Here is a 17828-nt window from a genome sequence, read left to right as displayed (position 1 = left end):
TAAGCATCAACAAATGGGTGAAGCTATATATGGGCACGTTGTTCTCGTTCAAATTATCATACACGGCTGTAACATGCCTCGAGAAACAAAGAATCATAGAGGACCACTATACCACCAGGCGTGCACACCTATGGGCAGTGCCAGTGCACTTGCCTAAACTCACACACTGACACGATTGCAGTTCCGAACAATTCATACACCAACAAAGAAAAAAAAACAAGGTCAGGGCAACACAACATCATCCAACCCTGGAAAAAGAACCATAATTTTTTTTTTTAAAAAAAATTAGGGGCTGCCCTTCGCGTTCTCGATCGCGTCGCCGCCGCCACGACAACACAAACACGCAGCAGGTTTCTAGTAGGTCGGGGTGGAGGTGCTGTTCTTAGACCACCTCGTCCACAGCATGAACTCAAGCGCGATGACGGCGACGAGGATGACGGCCAGGTTAAACCCATACCCAATCTTCCACGAGTTGTCGGCGCCGCCGACGTGGATGCCGAGGACGATGTTGACGGCGGCGAAGAAGAGCGCGAGCCTGCCGGCCCAGCTGTGGTACCAGTTCCAGTACTTGCGGTACTTGGAGTCGGCGTTGGGCCGCAGGAAGAATGCCAGGATCTGCAGGATGCCGAGGAAGAGGACGAAGATGCCGAGCCCCCTGTGCGCCGGGATGTCGGCCTGGATCTTGTTGTACAGCGCCACCCCGGCGACGACGCCGGCGAGGCCGATGATGAAGCCCACGAACTGGATTCCGACGTGGAGGTAGAACCACAGCGGGTCCATCCGCCGGAAGTAGCGCGCCAGGATGGCGCCGATGGGCATCAGCACGCCCCACGCGAACACGTTCAGCGCGCCGTGCGCGCGACGCAGGCCGTAGGGGAACGACCCGTCCACCGAAGCTCTGCCTGCACTCATCATACCATAGCATAGGGATCCGATCGATCACACAGACGGTAGACGATGAAGCCATGCAATGCAACGAGCAGGTGGCTCGAGTGCTTTTCGATGTCAACCGATGTCGGTGTGGCTACTAAAAAGTGTCATCAGCTGACGGCTGTAGCTTCAAGAAACAAAAACCTTTTTTTTTTTGGCCAACCGACACTGAACTGCTTGCAGTTCAAGTGGACTTGTCGGCTCATTTTTCAGGCGCAGGCATTTCTTATTTTTCCACTTGCAAACTTGCAAGTGGTTCAGCTAAGTGCAACGCAACATCACTCTGAAGTCTGAACTGAATGCAAGCAGTTTTCCATTTACCAAGAACAGGAGGACGTACATACCAGTGGTGAAATCGAAGGTGAAGGAAGTCTTGTCCTGGTGCCTGGTGAGCTTGTTCTTGACGGGGATGCTGTTGCCGAAGGCCATGATGATGTGCTGGTGGGAGAGGCGGTAGGAGAACCTGAGCTGGAAGGCGAGGTAGATCTTGGCCTGCTGCACCACGACGGTGTGGTCGTGGTCGTTGGAGACGAGGAAGCCGCGGTCCACGACCACCTTGGAGCTGCTCTTGCCGCGCAGCGCGAACTGCCGGATGTGGGGGAGCCCCTTCTTGCCGATCCACCCAACCATGGCGCTGGAGCCGATCATCAGGCCGTCCCTGGAGAACCCCATGCCCACCCACCCCGTGCTGTACATCGTCGACAGCACGATCCGGAGCACGTTGTTCTTGTCCTGGTGATACTGCAATGCATTGCAATGGATCCATCCATCCGAGAGGAGTTGGTTTGGTTCATACGTCAGAATTCAGAAATGCAGCATGCACCTGTAATCTGTATGCTAAAGATCCGCAGTTCATCACAACAATCCTGAGTAGAAATATAATGCAACTAATCGCTACAACAGAGGAATTTACTATTGCATTACTCTCTTTTTCTTGATAGGTAGATCAATAATGCATTGCATGTTGCCTGTTGGTCCCCTTTATCTGAACTATACGCTTTCAGCTCTGCTACTGCTGCTACTACTACCAAAATGAACTCTAATCCTAAGAATTATGCATGAAAAACTGCAGATTGCAAGAATTGTATCCTTGTTAGCTAGAAATCCCTTATCAGCTATCAGTCTACTATTGCCGCTGGAAGCCTTTGATCTGCTGAAATTTCAGTAAGCAATCGCCTGCAGCTGCAGGCAACAAGATCCACCCAGCCCTGCCCTGTTCTTGAGAGATCTCCTCAAGCCCAGAAAGGCAGAAACCAAACCTAAACAACCATCGACGCTGCACTGAACAGCATCAACCACGACAAAGATGGCCAGAGGTTCCAAGAAGAGAACACTCGAGCAGCTCAATTATCCACCAGACTCCGACCACACGCATACGCAGAACGAAGAGAAACAGCATACGTACCCGGAGCACGAAGTTGTTCCAGACCGGCTGGCAGGCAAGTCCGGAGTAGTTGGCGGCGAGCACGGGCGGGAGGTCGCCGTTGCAGGTCTCCAACTGCGCCGTCGCCACCGACGCCACGCCAAGGACGACGACCAGCGCCGCCGCCACCGACGCCACCATGCCACCCATCCTAAGCTCGCCGACAATGCCGCCTGCAGCACCGGCAGCAACGCGAGACAACTGGTGCACGGAGCTCAGCCGCGGGTTGCTTGCGAGTTTAGGGAGGGACTGGGAGTTGGGAAGTTGCGGTCAGTTGGTAGTGCGATTTTTCTTTTATCCTCACTTTTTTTTGCGTTGGGTTGGGGATATGGGGGATCTCAGCTCAGCTCAGCTCAGGCTCAGAGAGAGGGTGGGTGGTGTGTGTGTCACACTGTCACTGCAGCTGGGAGCCCAGCCAGCTTATGATTGGTGTCAGTGATGCAATGGTTGGTACCGCTGCCGCCGCTGGGTTGGGTGTCCCTCTCGGCAGTGTCATGCCGGCTCCAGATCTGGAAGCGATTAGGGGGTGGTGCTCTGGTCCGGTGGAGTGCAAAAGCGGCGAAAGGAAAAGGGGGAAAAAAGAGCACTCGTGCACCCACTCGTGTACTGCTAAAAATCCTGTGGCTTTCGGGAAGTGAGGACTGAAGAGTGTGGGAATGAATTGCAAGTGTGTAGTGGAAGTTCAGATGATAAATAAATATCTTGGTTGGTTGCTTGAGCTGTGAAAAATTTGGGGGAAATAAAAGTACAGAATGATGTACGGGCCAACTTTCTTGGAGGGGACGGGAAAGGGAGAGCTGATGATGTGAACTTGACCGGCTACCTGAGATCCTTGCCGAGACAGGGTTCTGAATCTCTCGCCTTGCTGTTGATCGACGGAATCAGTAATTTGGTAGCGGAGACACTAGAACAGTAGAGATTGTTGTGAGCAGGGACTGTGTTAGCGGCAGTTGGCTGCGGCACAGCACTCTTCACTTCTTCAGAGTTCAACAAAGCAGATGTAGCTGCTTTGGGTGCCGCAACTGCAACAGCGAAACTGAAATTGTTCTCAGTGTTGCGCTGAACTGGGCATCTTCAGCACGTTAGGCACTAACCAGTGACAATCATGACAGGGTAACTAATAGCTTCTGATACGACAAACCTGAAAGCCTTCAAAATCTTTGTTCGTATTTACATTACACGACAGGTATAAAACTTGTACCTCCACAACACATGTACATCATGATTATTCTTTTTTTCAACAAAACATCCGGTTATTCTCACAAGCAACACAGATAGCATTTGGATTCTGCAGCAATCCGCTACCAACAAGCATCAATATTCGAATTGAGACTATTTGGAACTATGACCTCGTCTCCTAGGTGGAAGGAAATCAACAACCCTTCCTAGTCCATCTTCGATTCCAAAACCATCTTTGACACCATCTTATTGATCTGAACGAAATAGAAAAAATAGAAGGTAGTAAATGTGGGTAACCTTTCATGCTGCTAAAGTTACCTAAGATGTGCATTTGACTAATAGATATGTATCTCCATTCTCCAGTGATGGTGTAGCATTTTTGTATTTGGACAATTTGATTGTATTTATTAAAATAAGGAAACAAAACACATAGATATAGTAGAGTTACCTCTTTTTTGTTCATCCCGACGATGCTTCTAAGATCATCAATCTGAAAGGTAAAATTAGTTTTGCCACTTCATATTATTTAATTTTAACTTCCTAAGCATTCAATATAGAAGAAGGTTTACCTCTTTCAATGGTTCTGGTGACTCCTCTCGAAGCTCAAGTATAAAATTTGCCCTTTTCTCTCCAATACCCTGCAACATTAACAACATGTTAGCAAAGCATAAGTAATCATTTATGTTCAGCTGAATGCATAATCTTTAAAATTCTCCGCACCTTTAAACTTTTTAATTGCTCCCTGCATGATTTGAAAACATTCATTAGAAAAACATAAATAAATTTGGTTCAACAATAAATAATATATTAGTGACAATACTTACTTGCTAGCGCTGTTTATAAATGACAAACACTCTTTAGCCAGGGATTTCTGCTTTTGTGAAGAAAAAAGGAAGAAATGATTTATCACCAAAGCTAAGGATACAATACTAATTGTGTAATGAGTTTAAAATAGGTAACCTTAAACCCTGATTCTTGTAGATCTTCAACATGCCGAACTTTCAAGTGGATCTCAGGAGTTTTTGGTTCTGCTTCAACTATATCAAAGGGTTTGGCACGAACTATATCTGTTTTTATGCTCGATGGCATAGTACTAAGAAGCTTCAATGAGTTTGATATCTCTCTTAGCTGATCACTTATCTTTGGAGAGGACTGGATAACGTTGGTTGGATTTTTTTCAACAGATTTATCTGGAAAAGTGAAGTCAATTGAGAATACTATGATTTCATAATTAACATTTAGAAAGAGTGAGTTAAAAATATCATACCAGCTGCAGTAGATGGGTATGTCATGCTAGAGTCAGCTACGAAATTCTCTGTTGAAGAAGAATGGCCCTGAATAGAGAAACAAAAGGTATACATATTTATGATATTCATATTGGAATTGTAAACACAAAAATATCATATATTTGCCTATTTTCAAGGGTTGTATACCTCTTCTTTCATGTCGCTTAATACAATTTCTCTCATGCTACAAGGCTCTACTTTTTCCATTTTAGATGATATTACACTGTTTTTTGTGTCGTCACATTTCTCCTGCATATTGCTCCAATCAATAATTAGTTTTATGAGTAGCACCTACCTTCAAAAACAATAAAAGTTAAATTACCTCAATTGGTGGGAGGGCTTGAATTTCCATGCCAGATGATGTCTCTACCTCCTATGAATAGCATAGAAAACTCAAATATAAATGTGTTCACTAATGATCGATGGAAAGTGTACATATAAGGTGCTAAAACTATACAAACCTTAGGTCTTACTATTGCAGTTGTCACCAAATTTTTCATATCTTCCTACATAATTCACAAAATAACATATTGGACTAGTTAGTAACATAAGAATGACAACTTTAATACCCATTTCACTGACATACTATGCGAAAGGACTAGAGGAAACTAGTTTAGTTACGTACCTTTGATGAATTAGCTGTAGGAAAAAACAAATTCCTGGAGAACAAAAGATCACTTTTAATGGTATTGTTGAAAGCATTGAGATAATCGTGACTTAATCAATAGAGTGTTACCTTCCCCTCAGGATAGACTTAGCAGCGGAGTGTTTCAAACTAATTGAAGCAGATTGTGTGCTTGTTTTTTTCACTGAATGTGTGCTTGTTTCAGATCTGAATGAATAACACAAAAACCACCATTAGTTTCAAATGTTGACAAAATACTAGTATCAAATGTAGTAAATCCAAAATCAGATTGTGACCTCTTATTGGCGTTGAGAGCTCGAGCTGCTTTTACTGCACTGTTATTAAATTGAGTTTTGTCGGACTTCTCCACTATAGAACTTCGTTGCTGGGTAGAAGGCAATAATGACCTTGACAAATTCTTAGTGTTTATTGAAAGGTTTACATTTGACTTTAAACAATCTTTTGTGCTTAAGGATAAGTTGTAGCATTGATCATTGACCACTTGGCTTGAGCGTGAAGCCAAGCTTAGAGTAGAGACTACATCTTGGCAGGAGACTTCATCCTACGCAAGAATGCATTGCATTAGATTGGCATGGTAACAGTAGCAATGTATCAATTCCAATTCCAACAAGTATGGTAAGGTAACATAAAGAAGGTTATAACAAATAGCACAAGCTAAATTTAGAAATACATACATATTCTGTCAAACAATAGCAACATAAGGAAACATAGAATAGCAATAACAAATATTTTAACTAGCCACATTCTTTTTATAAAACGTCCGTGGATATACTATCTTTTGAGTTTTGACCGAAGGCAGAACATGAACTCATATATTTAATTTTAAGAAACATGCTACTGAGCAATATTATTGAACCACCATCCATTTATAGATTTTTTTTTGAAACCAACAGAAGATTAACAATAAAAGACAGTGCAACCATTTAATTTATGGTATCCTGATATTTATCTTAAAATATCTCAAATACATTATACAAAGATGTTGATGCCAAGTATCCTTACCAAACATGCTATTAATAAAGCATCACTTGTCTTGCATAGAGAATCTTGCAAAATATGAGTTACTTTGCTCTTCCTATAGGGTATGAAGCTCTGGTGGCTATTTAGAGCTTGAACAACATCCATTACAGCATACAATGACTTCTTAGAATTTGGTTGAGCAAATCCCCCACCTTGGCTCTTTTGCTTGTTATTGTTATAGCCTATTGAAAATCAGGGAACAAAAACTAAATTGTTGATAAAAGATAATATACAAAATTGCAGTTCACGCATGAAAAGTACATACCAGCCAACTCAAGAAAATGCATATTTGCTACAGAGCGTTGTCTACCATTTTGATCAAATCTAGAAATGAAAATAATAAAACCACGGTGTCCACTAGTTTGGTTGGAAGCTATGGTGGGATTTTGGAGCTTGTCACTCCCATAGCACAAATTCTGAAACTCTTGAATTGAATTGATTCCAACCTGCATTAAGTGATTAATTTCAGAGAAACTGGTAGCTGCGAAAATAGAAAGTCAGGAACATGAATTTAAAAAAAAGTAAGCAAATAGTGTACCTTGGAGAGGCCCTTAAGATGAGTCCTTCCATTAGCATCCTCTCGCACAAACACCTCACTATCCTTCGGCTCCAAGAGATCAAAGACATGATTGTCTTGAAGCACCTGATAAGAGGAAACTCTAATGGTTGCCCCGATGGGTTTGGCACAGTCAAGGATTCGCTCCATGGCCATGATGAGCAAGCCAGGATGATCCTCAAACCCCTACATCAGAATTTTAAATCATGAGTGAACTTTGTTTAAGACAAAAAAAATATAAATATGCAGTTCTTATAATTTTTATGGTGGGCATGTGATCTGAAATAAAAAAACATACCATAACGAGGTTGGTTTTGGCAGTAGAACCACAAGTGATTACACATGCATGGTTGCGTCCGTCGCCGGAAAAAATGTTATCCACGAGGTGTTTAACCTCATTCTGGAATATGTGTGTGTCTGAATCTTGGTTGAGATAGCACCAATCGAGTTTGTACTCGCGTTGCTTGTGGGGAGTCATGCTTCTACAGGCCAAAATATGGCCAGCTTAGTTGATTAGATAGATCGGATCTTAAAATAATAATCGGCAAGGAGCAGGCTGCTATGAAACGTACCCAGAAGGAGCGGCCTCCTTGCTGACGGGGATGAAGGAAACGGAAGCCGACGAGGAATTGGCCGGATCAGGGACACGGGCGGCGACATGGAAGGAGCCTGACGGGCCTCCGCCAGGACAAATCCTCGCGACCACTCTGACTGGAGCGGTCCTGGGGCAGGGGGAGGGGGCGGCGGTGGCGGCGGCGGCGGCGGCGGCTGCTTCTTCCATCGTCCTTTGTCTCCGAGGCAGTAACAGCGCTTCCCCTTCGTTATTCTTCCTTGGTCGGATGCAGGGGATGACGACGACGGCGCCGCTGAGGAGGAAGAGAGGGTCTGTTTTGTGTGTGCTAGCCGTTGTTAAGGATGATGAGGAGCGCCTCTGCCTTTGCCCTCGGCGCCTTTTGAATTGCGTCCCCAATCGAGGAGGCGGCGCGGGGGGAGCGGGATGGCATCGCGTTCGCACCGGTGGTGGGGCCAGCTTGAACCGTATCGGGGAAGGAGGAGGAGCCATTCCGGCTGGGCCTTGGACGAACTCACGGGCGGCCCAGATCGGCCCATTACTCACGTTTCTCCAGTCTCCAGAGAGAGAGAGAGAGAGAGAGAGAGAGAGAGGACAGAGCGCCGCCGCCGCCGCCGAGTCGATGATGGGCAGCGGGATGGGCGCGTACGGCGGCGTGGTGCGACCGGTGGAGAGCGCGGCTGGGGAGACGATGCTGCTTTGGGGCCTAGGGCAGCCCGAGGCGCACCGAAACAACGCGCTGGTCCGCCAGGCGGCGCACGCCTTCGAGCTCGACGCCTGCGGGCGGCGCCTGTCCCTGCTGCAGTCGCCCTCCTCGATGTCGACCCCGGGGGTCACGGGGGCGGTCGTCTGGGACAGCGGCGTCGTGCTCGCCAAGTTCCTCGAGCACGCCGTCGACTCCCAGCGGCTGCTCCTCCGCGGCACGCGCGCGGTGGACCTCGGGTCCGGGTGCGGCCTGGTGGGGTGCGCCGCCGCCCTGCTGGGCGCCCATGTGGTCCTCACCGACCTCCCCGACCGGCTCAAGCTGCTCAGGAAGAACGTCGCCCTCAATGTCGACGACCCCCACGTCCCGGGCTCCGCTCGGGTCACGGAGCTTGTGTGGGGCGACGATCCTCACCATGAATTGCTCAAGGAGCCACTGCCTGATTTCGGTCTGCTCGCCTCTGTCTTCTTTTGTTCTCTGTTTCTTGCATGGACATTCAACTCCTGCCTGCTTCGGATTCATCGGCATAGAGCACGATAGATGTGATCAATGGTGATTGTTCAATTCTTTCAGTGCTCGGCTCTGATGTCATATACAATGAGGAAGCAGTGGGCGATCTCCAGGCCACTCTCAACCAGCTCTCAGGAAAACACACCACGATACTTCTAGCTGGAGAGCTTCGCAACGGTAATTAAGGCTCCTCTTTCGCGTTCTCTGTTTTCTTTTGGAATGGGATCGACTGACTGACTGACTCAGACGTCATATAAATGCTTTGCATATGGTTGTATAGATGCTGTGCTGGAGTGCTTCTTGGAGGCAGCAATGGAGGACTTCCTAATTGCTTGCATTGAGCAGGACCAATGGCACCCTGAATTTCGCAGCAACCGTGTAGCCTTGTTTATCTTGATCAAGAAACCAGAGAAACCTAGCACAGACTAGCTAGTCCTCTGCTCCTATCCTTGGTGTAGAACAAGGATAGGAGGCATCTGTGTTTATCCTTTCCAATTCCAATGATGTTGTTGTGATAGCCAAGGTTTTAGCATTGGCTTAAGCCATGGAAGTTCGATAGCTCATTGCATGGTTTGCTTGTAACCTAGTCTGAAAGTTTGTACAAGAGTGAAAAGAAAGGATTGATAACCGAGATCTGAAACTGCAAATGCCCTTTTTGATGATCTCAGTGGAGGCAACACCTAAAAGCCACAGTAGAGGAATTTCTTTTAGCTAGCGATAGCCCTACTCTGCTGTCAATCTATACAAATTTTATATGAGTGATCAAAGTTATAAAAAAAAGTCAGTCAAACATGTACAAAATGGATTTATGTTTGTGAGTAGAGAAGACAACAAGTACTAGAATACTAGCCATAGTTGATCTGATCAAGTTTTATTACTGAAGTTGTTTCATTTAATAATAATGAAGGAACCAGTAAGTTAAGTACATGCACTTTGGTGATTTTCATAAGCAATTTAAGCATTCATGAACTAGGAGTCACATCAAACAATAATCCTAGGTTATTTGATGTTACCAAACTACCAAGCATGTGTAGTGTAGCAGTTAGCAAAGCATAGCTAGGTTCAAGCTGCGAGCTAGGGTACAAGATCAGGTGCAGTACACTACCTCCGGCACCACAAATAGCAATAAAATGATTAATCGTAGCGCTACATTATTATCATGTTGTTCACTGATCACACGTCATCGCTAAATAGTACTATAGTGCTACAGAGGGACAGAGAGAGATTAGAATAGGGCAGGAAATGAGACTGTCAACTTGGGTAGGTTGTGCTGGGTTGCGATGAGGCTTGTGGTCTTTGTAGCTTCAGTTTAGTGGAGAGTCGAGTTCTTTGATATATAAGCATTAGTGGAAATTGTTATGTTGTACTCTCCATTCTAAATTACAAATCATTTTGGGTTTCTGGGAACATAGTTTTTGTGATGCATCTACATATAGTGTAAGTTTGGATGCATAACAAAAGCATTGTATCTAGAAAAGCTAGAACGACTTATAGTTTGAACAGAGGAAGTAGTAGAAACCTATTTGCTATCTACTGTTATATAGTGCGTGCAGGCTCTGTTTTTTAAGGCTAACATGTATTATGTATATGTGAAATTGCTACATTCTAATCGAACAATAGTTGATGTTGAATTCCTTCGCATAATATCCATTTTGTGATTCCACCACAGTTGGTTGAACAATATTGATATACATACTAGTCTTACACTTTACAATTTGCACTGCCTCTCTAGCGATTTCTTGAAAGTTTATGTAGTCCCCAATCAGGTAACCAGACGATCAAGTTCCTGACATGTTGTTCAGCATTTCTTTGTGTGTTGTCATCAACAACCTACATTGTACCGAAAAAGGAATGTTGGTCTAGTTTCTTTTTGTCATCTTTCGAAGCTGCCTGACGGATGAGCCTCAGGGACTCGGCAAAGTCGTCCAAAAGCTGATGAGAGTCTGGAAACTGAGCATCATCCACTGCGAGGACAAGCTTGATGGAGTTCGTATAGCTTTGGTAATGTACAGTCAGAGCCTGCACACATTAAGATGACATAATTAACAATTGAGAACTGGATTTGAGTGTTCAATACTAGTATTAATGACTAGTGAGCGTTTACATGTGGATGCCCGTAGACAGAGGGAGCAATATAGACGATTGGATGGCCATAGAACTCCACCTTCTCAGCAGGTCCAACCATGCTTGAGAATGACAGGGTCGTATTTGTGAACATACCATAGCAGAGAGCTGCTGCAGCCTATACAAGTTTCACAGTTAGAGACAATAATTCCAGAGTAGACAAAAGATAGCTCAATCTGGTCCAAGGTATTAAGATCATACTCTTGTCATGTGACCTTTGGTTACAACAAAATGTCAAAAAAAGAAATGCTGCCGCTTGTAAGGGTGAAAATAAATCACAGAGTTCAGACTCATGTGATCCTGCAAATTTACAGTAGTCCATGACAAGGCTGTGAATTGTGATTTGTCATTTTAGAGGGAATCCATGTAATTGTGACTTTTTACTTACTCTTATATGCTTTCTATAAAAGCGGAATTTAAGTTTGTTTCTTTAGATTTAAGGTTTAAACAATCCAAAGGATTGGTTTCAGCTTAACATGAATTGCATCTAACTGCAAAACCTCACAATTCTACAAGCAAAACAAAACCAACAATCAAAGCAAACATGTTGATATCTAAATAGAGATCATACCTTCATGCCAAAAAGTTTGACTATTAGGTTCCCACTCCAGTACGTGAAAACTGCTTCTAATGACGCCTTCTTCCTTTCAGCTGTCCTTTTCCCTTGGCGGATGTATTCAAGGGGATCATCGTGCATGGCTATATGGAAAGGTAGTATCATGTAACCAATCAGGTTCCCCCATTTTGCCCCATTGTTCTTGCTAGAAGCCATCATTTCTGTCAATGCCTGCTCAAAATCAAATTGCGATTCAGAATAGATTACTCAAGGACAATACTAATTAAAGGACGCCTTAAGTGTCGACATATTCATAAAAGGCAAATTTAATACTGTAGTAAATTACATGTAAACCAGGGGCTCTCCTAATGTTAACAAGAAGAGCAGATCGGACACGAATGTTCTGTGATTTTTTCCCCTCATTGTTGCTACCACCTGACGAAAATCAAGAAATATGAGGATAAAAATGTGGCCTGATTTTTACATTTTGCGAAGGAAGTGCAGAATGCTAATGGGGAACATGATTGAATTCTGATTTGCATGGATTTACAGGTGTACACTCACTGGTCTTTCGGAAATAATACCGCGACAACCCTGCATTAGTCACTCCAATCAGGACATCGTTGACAGTCTGCAAAATCCATCAGAAGCTGCATTTGGTTCAATTCTCAGAAGGAAAGCTACTTGAATAACAAGGAGCAGCAAACAAGAGAAGCTCTTACACACTTCATGGCATTCTTGACGAACTTGACGTCGTCGAGGCTGAGCGTGCGGTGCACGAAGCGCTTGCGGCGGAACTCGACGCCCTCGGACGCGGCCATGAACGGCGTGCGCGGGTCGCTCAGGAACCACGCCGTGGCCACGAAGCACACGACGTCCACCAGCGTGTGCCACGCGAGCACGACGTAGGACCACAGCCACAGCGCGAACGCCACGAAGCCCGCGGAGAGCGGCGGGCGCGGCCGAGCGTAGACGGGGCCGGCGCGGCGCGGCGCGGGCGGCAGCTCCGGCAGCCGCGCCGGGTCCGCGGCGCTGCGGGTGCACGCGATGAGCAGCGACAGCAGCGAGACGCCGTCGCCGAGGGAGTGGTGCATGCGGATGGCGACGGTGGCGGTGGCCTCGGACGTCGGGAAGTTGAGGACGTGGAACTCCCAGAGCGGGCGGGAGTGGTCCATGGGCGCCGTGGACAGCCAGGACAGGTAGTCCTCCACGGCCTGGTCCGGCTTGGTCGACGTGGCGGCGGGGTCCAGGTAGGGGACGATGACGTGGTCGTCCAGGTTCACCGTGGTCCGCACCCACCGCGGCTTGGCGTTCTTTCTCGCATCATCATCCTTCACCTGCCAGGGGAAATGCGGAATAAAGACCAAAACAGGTCATTTTCACCAATCAATTGATAATGCCACACACCGGTTTCTTTTGAGAGATTTATTGATAATTGACCCACTCCATTAATTTTCATCAATATCGTAGTCTCTCTGATCACCAGCTAGCTCCTCAGTCAAGTCGCAAAAACACATTAGGTCTTAGGTCAGTCTCAATGCATGTTTTATGGGAGTGTCATGCACATTAAATAGAGTGTCTCATAAGTAAAATTGCTGACTTGGCAGGGTCATTAAATGAAGGAGTTTCATTAGATGAGAGAGGAGTTTCATCCCCATGAAACTCTTGTGCTCGGTTACCTAGTTTATAGTCTTGGTAACTGTGTCATGAAACTATACATTGAGACTGGCTTTATGGGCTAAAAGACTTGTTAGGACACTCTCAATGCAAGACTCTATCACAGAGTCCAAGACAATTAATTATATATTATTTATGGTATTTTGCTGATGTGGCACCATATTTATTGAAGAAAGAGGTAGAAAAAATAAGACTTCAAGTCTTATTTAGACTCCAAGTCCACATTGTTCGAGGTAATAAATAGCTTTAGACTTCATGATAGAGTCTGCATTGTGAGTGCCTGAAAGAAAGATACATCATACAGCGACGCTAGGTTTGAACGTCTAGATGCACTGCGGTCCTGCACAGCACTTATTATCTTGTCTCGGTCAGGGCTGCCCACCATCTGTTCCTGGTGGATTGGTAACGATGGCTTGAGATTTGCAGTCTATGGCCTTGTTTAGTTCACCCAAAAAGCAAAAAGTTTTCAAGATTCTCCGTCACATTGAATCTTGCGGCACATGCATGAAGCATTAAATATAGACGAAAGCAAAAACTAATTACACAGTTTAGCTGGAAATCGCGAGACGAATCTTTTGATCCTAGTTAGTCTATAATTAGATAATATTTGTCACAAACAAACGAAAGTGCTACAGTATCGAAATCCGAAATCTTTTCGGAACTAAACAAGGTCTATAGTGGCCGGAACTATTTATCTTCAGGTTTGCAGTGCCGTGCCGCATGCGTGCGTTCGTATTCATCAGTCAAACGGTTGCTGCAAAAATCGACAAGAGAGAACAAGGAACAGGTAGTTGAGGTACGCTACAGTGACGCTAGAGTCAGGCCTTGTTTAGTTCGCAAAAATTTTCAAGATTCCCCGTCACATCGAATCTTTGGTCGCATGCATGGAGTATTAAATATAGATAAAAATAAAAACTAACTGCACAGTTTACCTGTAATTTATGAGATGAATCTTTTGACCCTAGTTATTCTGTGATTGGACAATGTTTGTCAAATAAAAACGAAATGCTACAGTAGCCAAAAACAAAAATTTTTGCCAACTAAACAAGGCCTCAGATACCGAGTGGAAATTTGGAGCGAGTGAAATTTGCAGGAACACGTAAACATCGTATACTTTTCTAACAGGGCCTTGTTTAGTTCCAAAAAAATTTTGCAAAATTTTTCAGATTCCCCGTCATATCGAATCTTTAGACGCATGCATGGAGTATTAAATATAGACGAAAATAAAAACTAATTGCACAGTTTGATCGGAATTGACGAGACGAATCTTTTAAGCCTAGTTAATCTATAATTGGACAATATTTATCAAATACAAACGAAAATGGTACAGTACCCATTTTACAAATTTTTTTGCAACTAAACAAGACCCAGGGCTGAGTGGAAATTTGGAGAACATCACATTAACCACTGACACGTCGATGAAATGCAGTACTACCATCCAGTCGGTCTTTCCAGTCATTCCTTCGCACTGTACCAAGTTTGTTAGGTTGTTGGGAACCAATCTCGGGCTTGTTTAGTTTCGAAAAGATTTCGGATTTCGATATTATAGCACTTTTGTTTGTTTGTGACAAATATTATCCAATCATAGACTAACTAGGATCAAAAGATTCGTCTCGCGATTTCCAGCTAAACTGTGTAATTAGTTTTTGTTTTCGTATATATTTAATGCTTCATGCATGTGCCGCAAGATTCGATGTGACGGAAAATCTTGAAAACTTTTTGCTTTTTGGGGTGAACTCAACAAGGCCAAGTCGTCTATTTTTAGAAGAGCATAAAAATCAAGTCTGTCTCCGGACGCAGAGGAAACAAAACAAGCATTTGCTCGCATTCCCTAAAATCGTAGCCAATTGTTTTATAACCACAGTGCAAGTTGCTTTGCGCCATGGTTGTGAGTTTTGTTGGATGTTGAGGCTTTGGATGTTGAGGCAGAGATAAGGATCTTCCGACGTTATATTGGCTAAGGCCATGTTTAGATTGGAGATGAAAATTTTCTTGATGTCACATCGGATATGTCGGAAGGATATCGGGAGAGGTTTTTAGAAACTAATAAAAAAATAAATTACATAGCTCGTCAGGAAACTGTAAGACAAATATATTAAGTATAATTAATCTGTCATTAGCACATGTGGGTTACTGTAGCACTAAAGGCTAATCATGGAGTAATTAGGCTTAAAAGATTCGTCTCGTGATTTTTAACCAAACTGTGTAATTAGTTTATTTTTTTATGTACATTTAATGTTCCATGCATGTGTCCAAAGATTCGATGGGATGGATGAAAAAAATTTGAGTGGGAAACTAAACATGCCTAAACTAGGGCAAACAAGGATATAAAGTGCGCTCTCAAATAATAAAAACGTACAAGACATGAACAGATTTTGGTTAAGTGCAATTCAATTTCTTCAGCAGATGTCTAGATTTCTCAGCTATGGTTCTATGCCCAACAAAGTTAGTCCTTGTTTAGTTCCGAAAAGTGAAAAGTTTTCGGTACTGTAGCACTTTCCGATCATGGACTAACTAGGATCAAAAGATTCGTCTCGTGATTTACAGCTAAACTGTGTAATTAGTTTTTATTTTCGTTTATATTTAATGTTTCATGCATTAGACATAAAATTCGATGTGACGGAGAATCTTGAAAACTTTTTGGTTTTCAGGGTGAACTCAACAAGACCTTAAACACGACAAATATCAGAAGCCAAGGACAAACAACGTAGCTTAAAAAAGGCAAGAGGACATGTGCAGCATCAACTACAGTAGTACTAGTAGATTTCAGGCCTTGTTTAGTTCCGAAAAGATTTCGAATTTCGGTACTGTAGCACTTTCGTTTGTTTATGACAAATATTATCCAATTATGGACTAACTAGGATCAAAAGATTCGTCTCGCGATTTCCAGCTAAACTGTGTAATTAGTTTTTTCTTTCGTCTATATTTAATGCTTTATGCATGTGTCCCAAGATTCGATGTGACGGGGAATCTTGAAAACTTTTTGCTTTTTGAGGTGAACTAAACAAGGCCTAGAGCAACTCCAGCAGTAGCCTCCAAAACTAGACCCCTATTTTTAATTTGGGTGCTCCCCCTACTTCTTGGGGTTTAACTTTTTTGCTTCAACTCCAACAGTAGCACTCAAATTTGGACCCCAAACCTAATCCAGAGAGAATGACAGAAGGGACCCACTCGGCAGAGTCTTTTTATTCTTCCTCTTTCTTCTTCCTTTGGACATGGACACAATTAGAGCATTGAGCCGGTTACCTAGCGTGTCATGCACATGCAAGGTTAGAGAGAGAGGGAGCATGCGCTGGGGCTAGGACACGCGATGGAGGATGGGGGCTGTCCTGTTGGGCCAACAGGAATGGAGTCTGGGGAAGAAATATGGGTGCCCAGCCAAATATAGGGTCTGGAGTAGGGACCCTGCTGGAGTAATGTTTTTAGACTGAGCACCCATATTTAGCTATTGGGGCTTGAGTAGGGGCCTGTCACCAGTCACCTCAAGCATCAGATGCGACGAGCCTGCCTGGCGGTATCCTGATCAGAGAAAAAAAAAAACATTCTTTGCCTGGAGTCCCAGACAGGCTGCTAGTATGCATGAAGCTCGCTTACCGTTTGCTATCGAAACGGCCTTTTTTTATCCTAAAAAAGGCCTCTTGCTCGAAAAGCTGCCCCCAGGGAAGAAAAGAAAAATGCCTGGTGTCAGTACCTAAACACGAGCGCAAGGTGGTGCAGACGTGGCCCGTGCACCATGCCCGCCCGCATCCCCGCGTGCCAGCGTCGTGGCTGAGGTCAACGGCCATGTCCTCTCGCTTTCCCTCCCGGCTCATCGGCCGGGTTGGTAGGAGAGCCGAGAGCGGAGGCAAACGAAAAACAGACCAAATTCGGCATCAGAGAGGGCGAACGCGTACCTGGATGCTGGAGAAGCGTGGGTGGCGGACGAGCGTGGCCTCCATCCCCGCGCGCGCCGCCGCGACGTCCACCGCCGTGCCCAGACCGATCACGGCCACGATGTAGCAGTTGAAGTGCTTCTCCCGGAACAGCCGCCCCGCGGGGCTCATCGGCTCGCCCGCCGCCTCCAGGTCCCTCCTCCTCGCCGCCGCCGCCGCCGCAGCCGGTGCGGACGCCGCCATCGAGCCCTCCTCCTCCGGCTCTGGCCTGGGCGCGGTCTCTCGCGACGTGTCTACAGAGATCCTCCGCTTCCGCAGCGTGGGCGTGGAGGAGCTAGAGCTGCCGGGATCCGCCGTCGCGGCAGGATCCATCGGCGCACGGGCGCTGGCGGCTTTTGTGGACGCGGGCGAGCCGCGCGCGGTGGCGACAGCGACGGCGGCGTCTGGGCGCTTCCGGACTCCGGGGAGGCGGCCCCGCGCTCTGGTCTGCGGTTGCGAGTTGACCCACCACTTGTGCCGGCCTCCGGCCCGGGCGAGGCGGGTTTTATTATGCAGGAAACGCACCGCGAGCTCGCGCGCCCGGCGGGTTGGCTGCTGTGCTTTGAACAGGTGCTCGGCTTGCGGCGTTGGGCGGGCTCATCCGCCGTCGGCGTCCGTTTGGCAAGCCCACCTGCTACTGACCCCAACTGCAGAGAGACCAAGGTCTTGTTTAGATGTGAAAATTTTTTGGATTTCACTACTGTAGCACTTTCCTTTTCGTTTGTTTGTGATAAAT

The 17828-nt window shown here is 45.5% G+C and overlaps 4 protein-coding genes across 5 annotated transcripts; 1 reads left to right on the top strand and 3 right to left on the bottom strand.

Annotated features, from left to right (window-relative positions):
* LOC8063571 (cytochrome b561 and DOMON domain-containing protein At3g61750) lies at positions 1-2695 on the bottom strand. The gene is made up of 3 exons (XM_002440179.2): positions 2336-2695; positions 1275-1671; positions 1-902 (listed from the first exon to the last, which is right to left on the bottom strand). The coding sequence occupies exons 1-3, from the start codon at positions 2501-2503 to the stop codon at positions 355-357; spliced, it is 1113 nt and encodes a 370-aa protein (XP_002440224.1). The 5' UTR covers positions 2504-2695; the 3' UTR covers positions 1-354.
* LOC8063570 (kinesin-like protein KIN-10B) lies at positions 3479-7963 on the bottom strand. 2 transcript variants are annotated; one of them, XM_021447189.1, is made up of 18 exons: positions 7613-7963; positions 7339-7522; positions 7023-7226; positions 6750-6930; positions 6467-6666; positions 5740-6005; positions 5555-5650; positions 5444-5477; positions 5280-5324; positions 5141-5191; positions 4966-5067; positions 4800-4866; positions 4493-4722; positions 4357-4406; positions 4253-4274; positions 4102-4170; positions 3981-4022; positions 3479-3786 (listed from the first exon to the last, which is right to left on the bottom strand). In XM_021447189.1, the coding sequence occupies exons 1-18, from the start codon at positions 7819-7821 to the stop codon at positions 3739-3741; spliced, it is 2100 nt and encodes a 699-aa protein (XP_021302864.1). In that variant the 5' UTR covers positions 7822-7963; the 3' UTR covers positions 3479-3738. The 2 variants fall into 2 exon arrangements, with proteins under 2 accessions (XP_021302864.1, XP_021302865.1); XM_021447190.1 differs by having other exon boundaries at positions 3485-3786; positions 4357-4403.
* Positions 7852-9538, top strand: LOC8063569. The gene is made up of 3 exons (XM_002441447.2): positions 7852-8762; positions 8888-9001; positions 9105-9538. The coding sequence occupies exons 1-3, from the start codon at positions 7880-7882 to the stop codon at positions 9251-9253; spliced, it is 1146 nt and encodes a 381-aa protein (XP_002441492.2). The 5' UTR covers positions 7852-7879; the 3' UTR covers positions 9254-9538.
* LOC8074569 (O-acyltransferase WSD1) lies at positions 10445-17828 on the bottom strand. Its single transcript, XM_002440176.2, has 7 exons — positions 17075-17828; positions 12227-12841; positions 12069-12135; positions 11851-11939; positions 11520-11735; positions 10929-11066; positions 10445-10843 (listed from the first exon to the last, which is right to left on the bottom strand). Exons 1-7 carry the CDS (start codon positions 17423-17425, stop codon positions 10655-10657), a joined length of 1665 nt encoding a protein of 554 aa, XP_002440221.1. The 5' UTR covers positions 17426-17828; the 3' UTR covers positions 10445-10654.

The sequence above is a fragment of the Sorghum bicolor genome, chromosome 9 (genome assembly GCF_000003195.3).
Source record: "Sorghum bicolor cultivar BTx623 chromosome 9, Sorghum_bicolor_NCBIv3, whole genome shotgun sequence".
Taxonomy (NCBI): domain Eukaryota; kingdom Viridiplantae; phylum Streptophyta; class Magnoliopsida; order Poales; family Poaceae; genus Sorghum; species Sorghum bicolor.
The sequence above is the reverse complement of the archived record's forward strand: the minus strand, read 5'-3'. Positions and strand labels throughout refer to the sequence as shown.